The 14060-nt window shown below is 33.8% G+C and overlaps 2 protein-coding genes across 2 annotated transcripts; both read left to right on the top strand.

Moving 5' to 3' along the window:
- Nucleotides 1-580: 580 nt before the first annotated feature.
- On the top strand, nucleotides 581-1904 carry LOC108996470. The gene is made up of 2 exons (XM_018972394.2): nucleotides 581-987; nucleotides 1105-1904. Exon 2 carries the CDS (start codon nucleotides 1162-1164, stop codon nucleotides 1792-1794), a length of 633 nt encoding a protein of 210 aa, XP_018827939.1. The 5' UTR covers nucleotides 581-987; nucleotides 1105-1161; the 3' UTR covers nucleotides 1795-1904.
- A 9343-nt stretch (nucleotides 1905-11247) lies between these two features.
- Nucleotides 11248-12919, top strand: LOC108996458 (1-aminocyclopropane-1-carboxylate oxidase-like). Its single transcript, XM_018972374.2, has 4 exons — nucleotides 11248-11411; nucleotides 11529-11755; nucleotides 11848-12181; nucleotides 12346-12919. Exons 1-4 carry the CDS (start codon nucleotides 11307-11309, stop codon nucleotides 12634-12636), a joined length of 957 nt encoding a protein of 318 aa, XP_018827919.1. The 5' UTR covers nucleotides 11248-11306; the 3' UTR covers nucleotides 12637-12919.
- The last annotated feature ends 1141 nt before the right edge of the window (nucleotides 12920-14060 follow it).

The following is a 14060-nucleotide window of genomic DNA, read 5'->3' as shown; positions in this document are numbered from 1 at the left end:
TATTATTTAAAAATTGAAATTATCATTTATCTTAAAATTTAAATGAATAAAAAGAAACTAATTATTTAATTATTACAGTAAAATGATATGTCAAATCAATATTAAACTATGTCCAGATCAAGCCCATGACCGTAAAATACCGAGCGACAATAAAAGAAGATAAAGAAAGGAAAAACAGAAGATCGCCAGTCAATGCAGTATTTTGATCCGGGCAGGGATAGGCTTACAATTTATTTACTGTCTATTTATTATTTATAGTGTTTTTATTTTTTTATTATTTTATTTTAAACATTTTTTTAACATCTTTAATTATTAAGAAAAAATTAAAAAAATATATAAATTTACTAATTATCACTTCCTTAACTATTAAGTAAAATAAAAAATTATAAAAAAAATTAAATATAAAAAGAATAGTAAATAAATAGTAAGAGAGTTGTAATCCCATATTTTTTTTTTGATTTCCCCACTTGAACTGATCACAAGTGCCACGTGGCAATATCTTGGGGCTTGCGCCGGCTTCAATGGCTTTTTAGTTCGTTTTCGTTTGGGTGCCGGCATTGGCAAACACCATGTCCAAGGAACAATTAAAAACTCGAAGTTGCTGATAATACTTGATTAATATTAAAAGCATCAAATTCTGCCACAAACAAAAGAAAGTAAACAAAAAATTAAGGAAAAAAAATCCTTCCATTACTCTGTAAAGTACCCCATAATTCATCTCCTTTTTGTTCTCTTCTTCTCCTTCTGCTCTGTCCTCCTCGCTTTCTCGTAACTTTCAAATTCCTATCCTTTTCAAAGACGGAGCTGGCTATGACCTACAGTCCATACCCTGTATTTATTAACCTCTCTACTTTTCGAATTCTCCTATTTGGTTTCGTTACTTTCGCTTATCTTTTTTAAATAGAGAGGTGGAGGTTTGCCGGTTCTTGAAGAAACTCACGGGATTTCCATGGATAAGCCCACCTTCTCTCACTCTGATCCAATCCCGTAGGTCTTTTTAACCATTCTAACAAACCTTTCGCTCCACTCTGTGTGTGTGTGTGTTTGCATTTTTTTCCCTTCTGGGTTTGCGTGAAAATGAGTCAACTCGGTGTGATGTTGCAGGAATCGCTGCTGAGAGAGAGAGAAACGAGGACAATTCTGTGTTTCCTAAGGGAGCAAATGGACGGTGTGGATGGAGCGAGGAGGCGGAGGAGTCTGAAGGAACGGCTGGGATTGAGGGGGATAGGTTGCTGTGGATCCACCTGGGGTTTCGGGGCAACGACGATGACAGACGACGAGGATGAAGAAGGTCAACGAGAAGAGGAGGAGGATGTAGTCTATGTGGTCCGGGATCCGCCGGAGAATAATTCGGATCCGGGTTGCGTGGCCCCGATTATTTCTGGTTCGGGTATGAACTTAGCGGCAGCGTTGGCGGCAGAGCGACACTTCCGGGCGTCGCACGAACCGGAGGGAGGGACTGCGACAGTAGCGGGACCCACCGTTAATAACGTCATAAGTGCCGAAACTGTAGTTCCCGCACCGGCGACACCGTCGAGGGTGTCGTTGATGAGACTGCTCGAGGAAACAACGGACGGTGGAGATGGGGAGGCGGGGGAGAAAGAGAGAGAGAAAGGAGGAGGGGCGGTGGGGAGTGATTCAGTGTGCTGCGTGTGCATGGTGAGGAAGAAAGGCGCAGCGTTCATCCCATGTGGGCACACTTTTTGCAGGGTGTGTACGAGGGAGTTGTGGTTGAACCGAGGATCTTGTCCGCTCTGCAACCGTTCGATCCTCGAGATCCTCGACATATTCTAACATCATCGGCTGTGATACCTCGTAATTTACGAGAGGTTTTATTTTCCCAAAGGAATTCAAATATAATTACGTGTTATATGAATCTCAATGAATTTATTGTTACTTTACTACTCTATTTCTTTAATTTTCTCGTTGTGTACAATATTATGGGGAAAAAAACATCTCATTGTTGTGGTCAGGAATCATTATCATCCTATGAAATTATTATATATAAAAAATAGTACTTAGAGTATATCTATACAAAAATTATATTATCAAGTCGATGTGTAATGTGCATATAGTAAAATACTTATGAAAAATACTCTGGCTATTATGAGATTATCTAAAAGTAATTCTACAAACTAACGTAATTTTATGTGATTCATTAAATTATAAAGTTATTTTTATTATAAAGTAGATCTAATGTATTAGATAAAATCATGTTAGTTTGTAAAATTATTTTTGTATAATTTATTTTTTAATATAGTTGTACTCTAATTTTATTTGAAAAATAAATTTAAAAATTTAAATCTTACAAATTAAATCTAACAATTAAGTGATGTAAATAATATGATCTAGAACCGATTTGAGAATATAATAACTCTAAAATAATCATAGAAAACAAACTAAAGTCTATTGAATAATATCTTAATGCACCGCTTTGAGCAATAATTATTTGCCCTATTATACATTAAAATTTAAAAGAAAAAAAAATTATCAAGACAATATATAGAAGATACAATCCACATATAAACAGGTATTTTCCTAAAATTTGTTTATCGGTAGATTTTGAAAGCTAATAGGATAAATGACTCCCAAGTCAGTGGGGATTGACTATTGAGGCTTTCAAGCATAGAGATCTCTTGAAATTCATTGCTCGAATTGTAGAAAACTGGGATAGGGATTTGTGAGAGAGGGCCTGGTGCCACTTGCTTGGGTATGCGTCCGAGATCACTTGTCCCTCTCATACCTAAATTTTCTACATTTTGGGTAGAGGATTTCAGGATCACGACCACACATAGACTGAGTGCCTCTGATAGATGCCTAAGAGCATTGATATTAGATTGCGTTTAAATGTTAAATTGAGTTGACTTGAGATGATAAAATATTGTTAGAATATTATTTTTTAATATTATTATTATTTTGAGATTTGAAAAAGTTGAATTGTTTATTATATTTTATGTTGAAATTTGAAAAAATTGTAATAATGAATTGAGAGAGATTTAATAACCAAACGAAGCTAAGACTCATCAAATGAGTCCAATCTTTAAATTTTAATGAATTTGACTTTAAAGTTACTGCATTGGATTCACCATATATACAAATCTTAAACTTTGAGTTACAAGACATTTATCTTCATCTTTAAATTTAAAGATCTACTGTTTATAGCTATCCGGATTATTTTATACTTATTTGAATGACGTTGGCGGCTGGACCACGTTAAATAAATGTATTGAGACTGGCCAAACATTGTCGTTTTCATACATGAAGCTAAAAACAAAATTAAATAGAAAATTGTGCATTATACTGTAGCTCAAATCACATGAATTCTAATAAAAAAAAAATCACATGAATTCGTAGTTTTTTATACAATTCTCTTTATAAACTTAATATTTTTCTACGTCTCAAATAAATATATTAAGTCTAAACATGAATAAAAATTACAAAACTATATAAAAATTGTGCATTATAATTTGTATATATGATTATTAGGTAAAAGAAGAGTTACCAAAATGTGTTTGTTGGATAATTAGGTTAAGGAAAAAAATTAATTGGGAAATAATAATTTAAGTATCAAATTAAATTATTAATTAACATATAGTTAGTATAATTGTAAAATATAAAAGAAAAAATTAAAAATATTATTATTAAAAAATAATATTATATTATTATTTTAATGAATCTAAAAATTTATTAAAAATATGTACTTGTTATTAAATGTTAAAAATAAATTTAATAAAATCAATACCAATGCTCTAACGGACAATGGGTTTCCAACTTTTGATACAATTAGTCTAGAGGGTACTTTTTTGGGGCTTAACGTATCCGCTACTCTTTTGCCCTTATACGAATTAATTGGGTCGTTACTAAGAGGACTGGGCCGATATTTGAGCCAGAAGTGAGTCTAACCCATGATGAAGTTCAGCCTGGATTTATCTGGGATTTCCTAGTTTGTGATTAATATGTTGCTAATGTCTCAATGTATAAATTTCGTGTATTTCCTTTTAACAAAATAGAGTTCACAATTAAAAAAATGAGCTTTTCCTTTGAATCATAGATTTATTCACTTTTTTTAAGAAAATTCCACGAGACTTCCTATCTTAATATATATCTTCAGCCTAGGAGACCTTGATCATTATTGCATCTCTACAATTTCATTGGGCTTCTTAAGATTTCGTTTGGAGCCTTTTTTATGGGCTACGATCGAAAAAGTGTCCCTACTGATACTTAAGCTGGTTTGACTATTCAAATCATTTCATTTCATATTATATAATTATTATAATTTTTTAAAATTTTTATATAAAATATAATAAATAATTTAATTTTTTTAAATTTTAAATTAAAAATAATATTATAATAATATTTTATTTAATTTTTAACTTTTATTTCATATGGGAAGTAAAACAGAAGAGATAATAGTTTTCCTCACACAAGAATTTGGGGGGCATATGATTGAGAGTGAGTTTGAAATGGATGTTTTATCGCTACGTGGAAGGTGTCAGCAATGGTAGCGGAGGTGAAGCTACTTTAGGGAAAGCTTCTTTTGCTACTCCTTAATTCAAATCTGACTTCTCAGCAATTTGATCAATAAAAGAAAAGCACACGTCTTCCAATTTCTCTCATTTTGGTCTGATCGATGCTGATGATGCGATAGGGACACTGCATGAAGTTTTGCATTTGTTTTATAGGTTCAGTGTTATGGAAGTTCTGCTAATTAATTGCTATTTATGGAATAAAAGGGTGAGGAATTGCTTATGTATAGGAACAACTCAATATTTATTATTCGAACGAGTACTTCTCGTTAATTAATTCATGACGTACGAGCTGCTTCATTTATATAAAATAAGTTATTTATACTGAAAATTATACAAATCTTGACAAACAAGCTGCATTGACCTATGTATACGTATAGTACGTATTAGGAATATGATTTTATATATACATATTTTAATAATTTGATTCATAATGATTCAAGTAATATGTATAGTATTAGGAATATATACACACACTTCAGCTTCATATTGATCAGTCTCCCATAACGCACATGCACATGCATGAATTGGGTGCATGGACCCCCCACATTATATGATCCATGCCAATCTCAATCTGGCTCGTACTTTCACGTTCAATCATCTTTGACCTGTTCTTTATCTATATATATATATATATATATAATCTTTCTGAGCTACTTAAGCTAGCGTTCGTTTAATGCTAGCTAGCTATACTTTCTTATAAATTGGTGCTAAATTATAATAGAATATTATTAACGTTATACTTCATACTCTATACTATTTTAATCATTCTATTATATAAGATCATGTATCATATTTATTATTGTTGGATAAAAAAGAATTATTAAATAAAATATCATCATTTAATAATGATAAATATATCACATCTTATATAATAAGATAAGAATAAAATGATAATATTATAGTATATAGAATTTTCTATTCTAATAATAATACACGCTTTTTCTCCCTCTCGAAAGGAGCTATCCTTCTAATCAATTAGATCATCGTGAAACATTCTCGATTAACTCAATCCAGTCAAAAGGAAAATCTAAGGGTTGGTGCCAAAAATCACATCGCATGTTTTAAGTAACATTGGCATTTTCTGCAGTACGTACTTAAAAGACTCCATGCATGACTGATGAGCACCTCGCCTTTTGGTTTAATCAAGCAGCTTGAACTATCTTTCTATTCCATGTTTTTTTTTTTTATCTAGTTTCTGTTATTAATTTTAAAGAAATACTTTACTTACAAATAGAATATTATATAAAAGTAAAAACACTAACTAATATAATTTGATATGGTACGTCAGATTATAAAATTATTTTTATTATAAAATATATATTTTAAATCATATAAAATCATATTAGTTTGTGAATTTATTTTTATATAATCTATTTACATTTGTAACACTCTCTTAATCTTATGATTTTGTAGTACGTAACTAGCTATTTACGGTTCTTTGCTGCATCTATGAAACAATTCATCATACATGCATGAATTTCTATATATAACATAATAATGGTCCAAATAATGGATGTTGGTCTTTCGTAGAGTTTGATTTTGTTAGTAAGTGACCCGGTGATGACCCGACTGCCCGAAAAGAATTTATTGGGGATCGACGAAGCCCCGGGAAAACTTTTTGAACCGTTTTTTACTCAAGGTCCGACCTGCTGTGTGGACATAAATATATATATATATATATATATATATATACACATATTATATACTCTTTTTCTGGATTAGGGTTTATTGGTCTTTTGTTTTTTTCCTGTTGTAAAGCCGTCTCTGTATCTCATTAGAAATAGTAAAATCTTTGCAGCATTGCGGATATAAGCATGCATACTGCTGTGATTGTGATTTCTGATTCCATTTTCATCTTTCTCTTATAGTTCACAACAATGGACATATAGAAATAGAGCCGAAAGAGAAGACCGAAGTGGGATCCATATATTAATGGACCACTTGTGATACACGAAACATTGCATGTGAAGTATGAATCAAATTAACAGGAAAGTCTCTTTCCTGGTAATCAAACACCAGTTCAGCAGGACTTCTCCATATATATATATATATACATATATATATATATATATATAATAATGGAATGTCCTACATCCTAGCTAGTGCATGCAACTGTGCTAGTGCTGCATCTTTGTGTAATTGCTACGTGAAAGAAATATAAAGTTTTCAACGTTGAACGATTTATATAAAGACCGCACCACTAAAAAATATGAAAGCTGCCTTAATTGCATGCATGCATGAGTTGAGAAGCATCAGAAACCTTGCATTATTAGGAGATTGGCGAAAATGAAAGAGCTAGTGATGATCAACACCCACAAAAGGCAACAAAAGATAAATTCTTAGAACCTGGAACTTGATCCAAAACCAACATATATATATATATATCTCGACACGACGTTGTGTCCCTATTCCACATGCTAGCATTGTGTTAATTGCGTGCGCAAAAAAAAAGGCACTCGATCGAGGCTCGAGCTGTAAAACAAGCTTGGGGGATCGAAAGACTTGCAGTACTACTGCAAATGTCAGATGAAGGTAATTAATTTGGGTTAAATTCCCAAGCTAAAGCGAGCCATATATTACAGCTAGCACCAAGATCCCACAATTTCATGATCAGCAATCCCACCAAATCAGTCATTTGACAGTTACATAATTTTTGTACGTACAGCTAAATTATCTTTCTTCCATGTATAAAACATCTACTCATGTATATATGTGTATGAGATCATCAATGAAAAATATACAAAAATTATTCTTCAATTTATTTCTTAACACCATTCATGAGCAAGCTAGCTACCTGATGAAATTAACATTAATTAATATCTCGTCACGACGTCTGCTAGAATTAATAGTAATCAAACGAATTGATTGATCAATAAAATTTTGTTGATGGATCCTAGCTAGCTAGTTAGTTAGTTTAGTACTTATCATCTATTATTGATTTAGAAATTATATATATAAATATATATATATATATATATATATCCCTAGTACCGCTGAATTTAAAACAATATAGATTATTCTAGAAAATCATGTAGAGAATAATCTTCTTTATCTAAAGAAATATTTATTATATGATCTAGCTAGAAGTAGTTTTAAGAAATGTTATTTTTTATTACAGATTTTATCATCTTCATGAGTCATACAATTTGATACGTCGTCGTTCTTTTATATATATATATATATATATATATATATAAATATATATATTTCATCATTTTAATTTGTTGACTTATAAAACTACTTAAAATGCACAATAACAACTATTGTAATGGGAGAGAACAAAAATAGGATCATGGAGATCACAACATTGCTCATCGGCCTTTTCTAGTAAGTTTTGAGGGTATAATTAATTGTTTTAAATTCTAGGGAATTAATCAAAGCGAGCAGCAGTATAAGTACTTATCAAATAGCACTAGCATGCATTAAAGACTACACAATTGCATGCATGCGACTGAAGATTTCTCTTAATTTTTATTTTGAATTATACGACGGAATATATAGCATGCAGCTCAAATTCCCGTCGACTCAAAACCCTATTAAAGCTTTCTCTCACTTTTTTTTTTTTTTTTCTTTCGATCAATCTCTCAATTGAAACTTAATGCCCATTGTTAAGAGTAAAAAGCAAAAGCAAATTAAGCACAAAACCAGTCAGGGATTATCAAAATTAATTGAGCCCCCAATTTATATGCAGCCTGGCCTAGTTCATGTGCAAATGGCAGTCATTTCAGCATTATTCCATGCATGGAATCCACCCTAGTTGGGTGCTACGAAATGAAACAAAACTGGTCCATGACTTTAATCTTCATCTTTAATTTTTAAGCAATATCTTGAACTTACGACGGCAGGGAGAAGAGAATACCTCACAACAGTTTTTTTGTTCTTTTTTCTCATGATCAGTTTCATGATATCTATCTAAAATATTATATAACTTATGTTGGAAGGAATAACGACAGATCGACACGAGGATATATAGATCCAGAGACAGTTTGGAGGCAGTTGCACACAACGAAATATATTCTTATTGTATATATTCCTTCTTTTTTCATTTCAACCGATCATCGACGACATATATAGATATCATGCATCTTAGTTGAGCAAACTCCAAACAAGTGAAAAAGAAAAATGGCTGGTTCACTGGAAAAGGTAGCAGCCAACTGTGGGGTCAGTCAAGACTCAAGAAAGGAAGGAGTTGAAGAACCACCCAAGTGGGGTCCCACCCTCCACCAAACGCCACAAACAAAGATCATGACCACAAACCCTGATCAATGTACAAAAAAGGGTGGGGGTCCAACAGGACAGTGCTCACATACATGCTCCACGAGTCCTGTTTCATCATCTTTGACCTAAATTTCGATTCAAAACATTTTTTATATATAGATATATGGGCTTCTGAGGGAGCCCTAAAGGGTGCTTCTCTCTTTCTTTATTCTTTCCTTTTTCCCACTCTGCTTTTTGTTCAAACCACAACTGCTTGAACAAACCCAAGTGTTTGATTGGGAAAAAAAAAAGGACCAATTATTGCAGCTTGCCTCGTCTTGTCAAGTCGATCTCAAAACGTAGTTAAATTCTGCAAGCAAAGGAGGCTTTCCCAGCCCCAAGAGTTAAACTCAAAGATACCAATAATTTATTGCATGCAGATTTATGCATTCAAAGTCTCAAAGTTATATATGCTTATTTCAGAGTTGAAGTACATGTTTTTGGGGTGTTTTTTTTTTTTTTTTTCTTTCTTTCAATTATTTGAGCACTGTTTGATTAAAAATGTCATATAATTAAAGAAACAATTAAATGTGCTTTGCCATGTGCTCAGCCTCTGTTTCTGATTTTTTTTTTTTTTTAACTTTTTTTGTTCAATCTAATAAGAATCATATATTTCTTGTCATTGGTTCGAAAACAAATAATAAAAAAAAAAAAAAATCATATAACAACGATTCTCAATATAAAACTCATGATGAAGACTCTATAGATGTGAAAGAAAATTCTTTAGAATTCGTTTTTAGGGTGAGTTTGGATCCCAAACTCATCTGAACTCATTATTACAATTTTTTCAAATCCCACCACAAAATATAATAAACAATTCAACTTTTTCAAATCTTAAAATAATAATAATATTAAAAAATAATATTCTAACAATATTTTATTATCTCAACTCAACTCACTTCAACATCCAAACACACCCGTCATATAATTAAATTATCGGTTTTTTTTAAAAAAAAAAAAGGTTCAGAATAACTTTTATTAATTTATTTTCATACTCTTTCATCTTTTTTAGTGGGTTTGGTTCTATCCTTTTTAAAAAATAATATATAAAATTCCCATCTCGTTGATGTTTTTTAAAAAGTTATAAAATTATTATTTACACTTAAATTTAAGACAAGTAAGATAACCTCCCAAATTACCCAGGAAAGCTATCCGAATTATGTTTAGAAATAGTTAAAATATATAGTTATCAAAACAGTAATTTTAGGACTGTTCATCCGGATTGGATTTTTTTTTGTCCCGATTCGGAATTCGAGCAACTGGATTCGAGTTTTGGATTCCGGCCTAGAACAAATCTAAGCCAAAAGCTGGGTTGCAAGATCTAGATACACTTGGTCTGGGTATCAGGTTATAAATCCGAAACCCTTTATTTTTTTTTTTAGTTGAAATTTTTTGATGTTTCTTTGAAGTCTATTAATAATGCAGAATCCTTGTAATTGGGCATAAAATTAAAAAAGCAAAGAAAATAGGGTCTCTAAAATTCAATAGCTTATTGAGACGTGTCCCTTTTACAAGATCTGCTTGCAATTTAGGGGTGCTACCCGCATGGTGCGGGGCGGGGGCACCCCCTCCCCGCCCCCCGCCCCGCACCATGCGGGTGATGGGGTCATCCCGCTTCGTCCCACATTGCTTAAAGATGACTATTGTATTGCCTTGGGGGCGGGGCGGAAGCCGGGCGGGGCAGCGGGGGCGGGGCCCCGCTGCCCACCCCTACCCGCCCCCGCTGCCCACCCCTAGCTTGCATTAATGTCTTCTACTTCCTCTAGAATCCTACAAGATTTTCCACATTCTGTAATTAATTAACGTCCAAATCTGCATTATTAATACATATTTTAAAAAAACATCAAAACCTTCAAACTGAAAAAAAAAAATCAAGAATCGGGTTGTACAATCCGGATTCATTTGGGTTTCGGCTCAGGTCTAATCCAGACTAATCCAGTCCGGCTTTACCCGGGTTAATCCCGAGTCGGAATCCGAATGAACAATCTTAAATAATTCGGCCATTAAAGATGAATTTCTTGATCCGGTTTGTCGTAAGGTAATTTTTCCGCATCCACATATCATATGAAGGTGGTAAGAAAAAAAAAATGAAAAATACTATTTATACTTATAATTTTACATACATAATCATACATGCTGAAGTGACAATTATTGAAATGATGAAAAGTTTGAAACTCAAATTAAAAAAAAAAAAAAAATTGATTAAATGTTATGGATATCCAATATATATAGTATTGTGTATAAGTTGGAATTCAAGTCGAGAACGTCGTTTTTTTCTTCTTTTTATACGATTTTTAGTCTTCAAAGCTTTATAGTTTAATGCCAAAAAATTAAAACTTTAGTTTTCTTCTACGTGGGAGGTTTTTGAAGAGGGAGTACTAATTGTAGGTCCCCACCACTTACATCTATTTTTACTTCTTTGCCACACCTCCAGCGCCTATAAATTGCCAACCTCACCACCCTACTTCAATACAAAACCAAAAGGGTGCGAAGATAAGATCAGGAAGAAGAAAAGAGAGAATGGAGACTTTCCCAGTTATTGACATGGAGAGGCTTAATGGTGGAGAGAGAGGAGAGACCATGGATTTGATAAAAGATGCCTGTGAGAATTGGGGCTTCTTTGAGGTACAAGAAATGTTGAAATAATGAAAAACTACAATTTGCAAGTGTTGTTTTGAAGTTTGTTTGAAGCAATTATATGCACAATCTTTGCTAACTTCTGTGTTTGTTTTTTCCTTAAAGTTGGTGAATCATGGGATTTCCCATGATTTGATGGACACTGTGGAGAAGCTGACAAAAAATCATTACAGAAAGTGTATGGAGAAAAGGTTCAAGGAAATGGTGGAAAGTCGGGGTCTGGACGCTGCTCAGTCCGAAATCAATGATATGGACTGGGAAAGCACCTTCTTCTTGCGCCACCTTCCTGTCTCGAACATATCAGAAATCCCAGATCTTGATGAAGATTACAGGTTAAAACCACAGCTTATTTTTTCTCAAAGTAGCTACCACTTTTGTGCTACTTGGTAATAATTTCAACTGCTTTTTCTGTGACCAAGTTCAGGAAGGCAATGAAGGAATTTGTAGTGGATTTAGAGAAATTAGCCGAGCAACTCTTGGACTTGCTGTGTGAGAATCTTGGCCTGGAGAAAGGATACCTGAAGAATGCCTTCTATGGATCAAAAGGCCCAACTTTTGGCACAAAGGTCAGCAATTACCCTCCTTGTCCCAAACCAGAGCTAATCAAGGGCCTCCGGGCGCACACAGATGCCGGTGGCATCATCCTTCTCTTCCAAGATGACAAGGTCAGTGGGCTGCAGCTTCTCAAGGATGGCAAATGGGTGGATGTGCCCCCAATGCGCCACTCCATTGTGATCAACATTGGCGACCAGCTTGAGGTACATATACAACGATATATACATACTAACTTTCAAGTTTCAAGGACCATTTTTATCTTCATCTACAATAGCCTGCGTGTTCTGTTCCCTTTTAATAACTCCAAGTGATGTTGGAATCTAACAAAGACAATTCAGTTGCCATATTAATAATTCCCTTTGTGCAGGTTATTACCAATGGCAAATATAAGAGTGTATTGCACCGTGTGATTGCTCAACCGGATGGTAACAGAATGTCCATAGCATCATTCTACAACCCGGGCAGCAATGCTGTTATCTATCCAGCACCGACAATGGTGGAGAAAGAAGCAGAGAAAAGCCAAGTGTATCCAAAGTATGTGTTCGAAGACTACATGAAACTGTACGCAGGAGTGAAGTTCCTGGCCAAGGAACCAAGGTTCGAAGCCATGAAGGCAGTGGAATCCACTGTTAATTTGGCTTCTATTGCCACTGTCTGAGCTCTCTCATGACAGAAAGCAAATGGTTATATGTTGTTTCTCAGTTTCTGTGGATAAGCATAGTCTTAGCAATGGGTCTTGTCGTTTCTTTGTTGAGTGAGTCCTCGTGATTATGTTTTTAGGTGTGCTCTGTCTGGCTCATAGTCAAGCTTTATGGTTCTCCCGATAGTTCCTGTCGTGTGATGTATGTATGTTTGTATGTCCTGTTGCTGTCGAAGCTGTACTGTTTAGAAAGTGAAAAAAACTTATCCATTTAGATAAGGAACTCTCAAAATTCAGAACATATTTTTGAAATCCAAATCAGACTCAAATCTGTTTCAAAAGAAACGTGTAAATTAAATATTACAGACCATAAGTTACTAGTGAGACCATCTATAAAAGGGTAAAACTGCTGCCAAGCTTAAAGCTGTGCCTGGATGGCATAAGATGCAATTACGTTAACTGATTCTATTTTTCTTGCATGAAGATGGAAATATTGAGTTCAAAGAATCTCAGCTCTAGAAAAACAGATGAAAAAGTTGAGACATTTTTTAAACCTCTTTTTATCTTTGATATACCCTTAAATGTGTTTTTCTTGTTAAGATCTTGGAGGAATGTTGTTTTCTATCTTAAATTTTATCATTCTAATTGCTTTGACTGATGTGTCACGTTTTAAGTAGCTTTTCGTTCAAATATAACATATAAAACCACTAAAAATGTATTACGTCAGCTAGTTTGACTAAAGATGAAAAAACTAGTCTGAAGAATAATTTGACTAAAGCAATGTTACTGCATCATTGGAGGCACAAAAAATGGTTACAATTTTGAGCTCAGCTCTCAAGCCAGCTTTATTACTTTGCCGAGCTGAGGGCCCCTCAGCTCGAATACAGCTCTAAATTTACAGTCCTTTCCCAGTATTGGATTAGTTGGGAATACAACATGCACGAGCAGGAAAAAAAAAATTGAAGTTAGGAATTGGAAAGTAAGACTTGTTGAACAGAGGAAAACCAGAGACTCCAAAACACTGTGCCAGAACCATATGATTGGAAAATACTTGAAACTAGTGAGCACTAGATACAGCTTTTTAAAGTATGCTACTTCTTTCTTCCATCTCAAACAATTCGGAGACGGACGACTGAGGTAGGGAAACAAACTCCTAGAGCAAAGTGGAATCATGTTATTGAGGCTCTATCTATTCTATTTCCAAAATAAAAATAATCATCTGTGTCTTTCTTACAGTGTCTTTCTTAGGCAATCAACTACGACGCAGTAGCTCAACTAGTTTAAAGTCTAAAAGGAGGGTATTGTGAAGACTCAAGGAGTTGGGGTTGGGTGTTCAGGAAGAGTTTTAGTTCTAGGGGAAACAAGGGGTTGGGGTCGGATCTAGTGTATTTTGAATTATTTTTTCATAGACTTTTTGGGTCATTAGGGACTTTTTCGATCAT

The sequence above is a fragment of the Juglans regia genome, chromosome 4 (assembly GCF_001411555.2).
Source record: "Juglans regia cultivar Chandler chromosome 4, Walnut 2.0, whole genome shotgun sequence".
Taxonomy (NCBI): Eukaryota; Viridiplantae; Streptophyta; class Magnoliopsida; order Fagales; family Juglandaceae; genus Juglans; species Juglans regia.
The sequence above is the reverse complement of the archived record's forward strand: the minus strand, read 5'-3'. Positions and strand labels throughout refer to the sequence as shown.

Excerpts from the sequence above, each read along its gene's own strand:
- LOC108996470 (XM_018972394.2), top strand. The coding sequence starts at position 1,162 with ATGGACGGTGTGGATGGAGCGAGGAGGCGGAGGAGTCTGAAGGAACGG.
- LOC108996458 (XM_018972374.2), top strand. The coding sequence starts at position 11,307 with ATGGAGACTTTCCCAGTTATTGACATGGAGAGGCTTAATGGTGGAGAG. Across the intron at positions 11,756-11,847 it reads GATCTTGATGAAGATTACAG|GAAGGCAATGAAGGAATTTG; the intron begins GTTAAAACCACA and ends GACCAAGTTCAG. Across the intron at positions 12,182-12,345 it reads ACATTGGCGACCAGCTTGAG|GTTATTACCAATGGCAAATA; the intron begins GTACATATACAA and ends CCCTTTGTGCAG.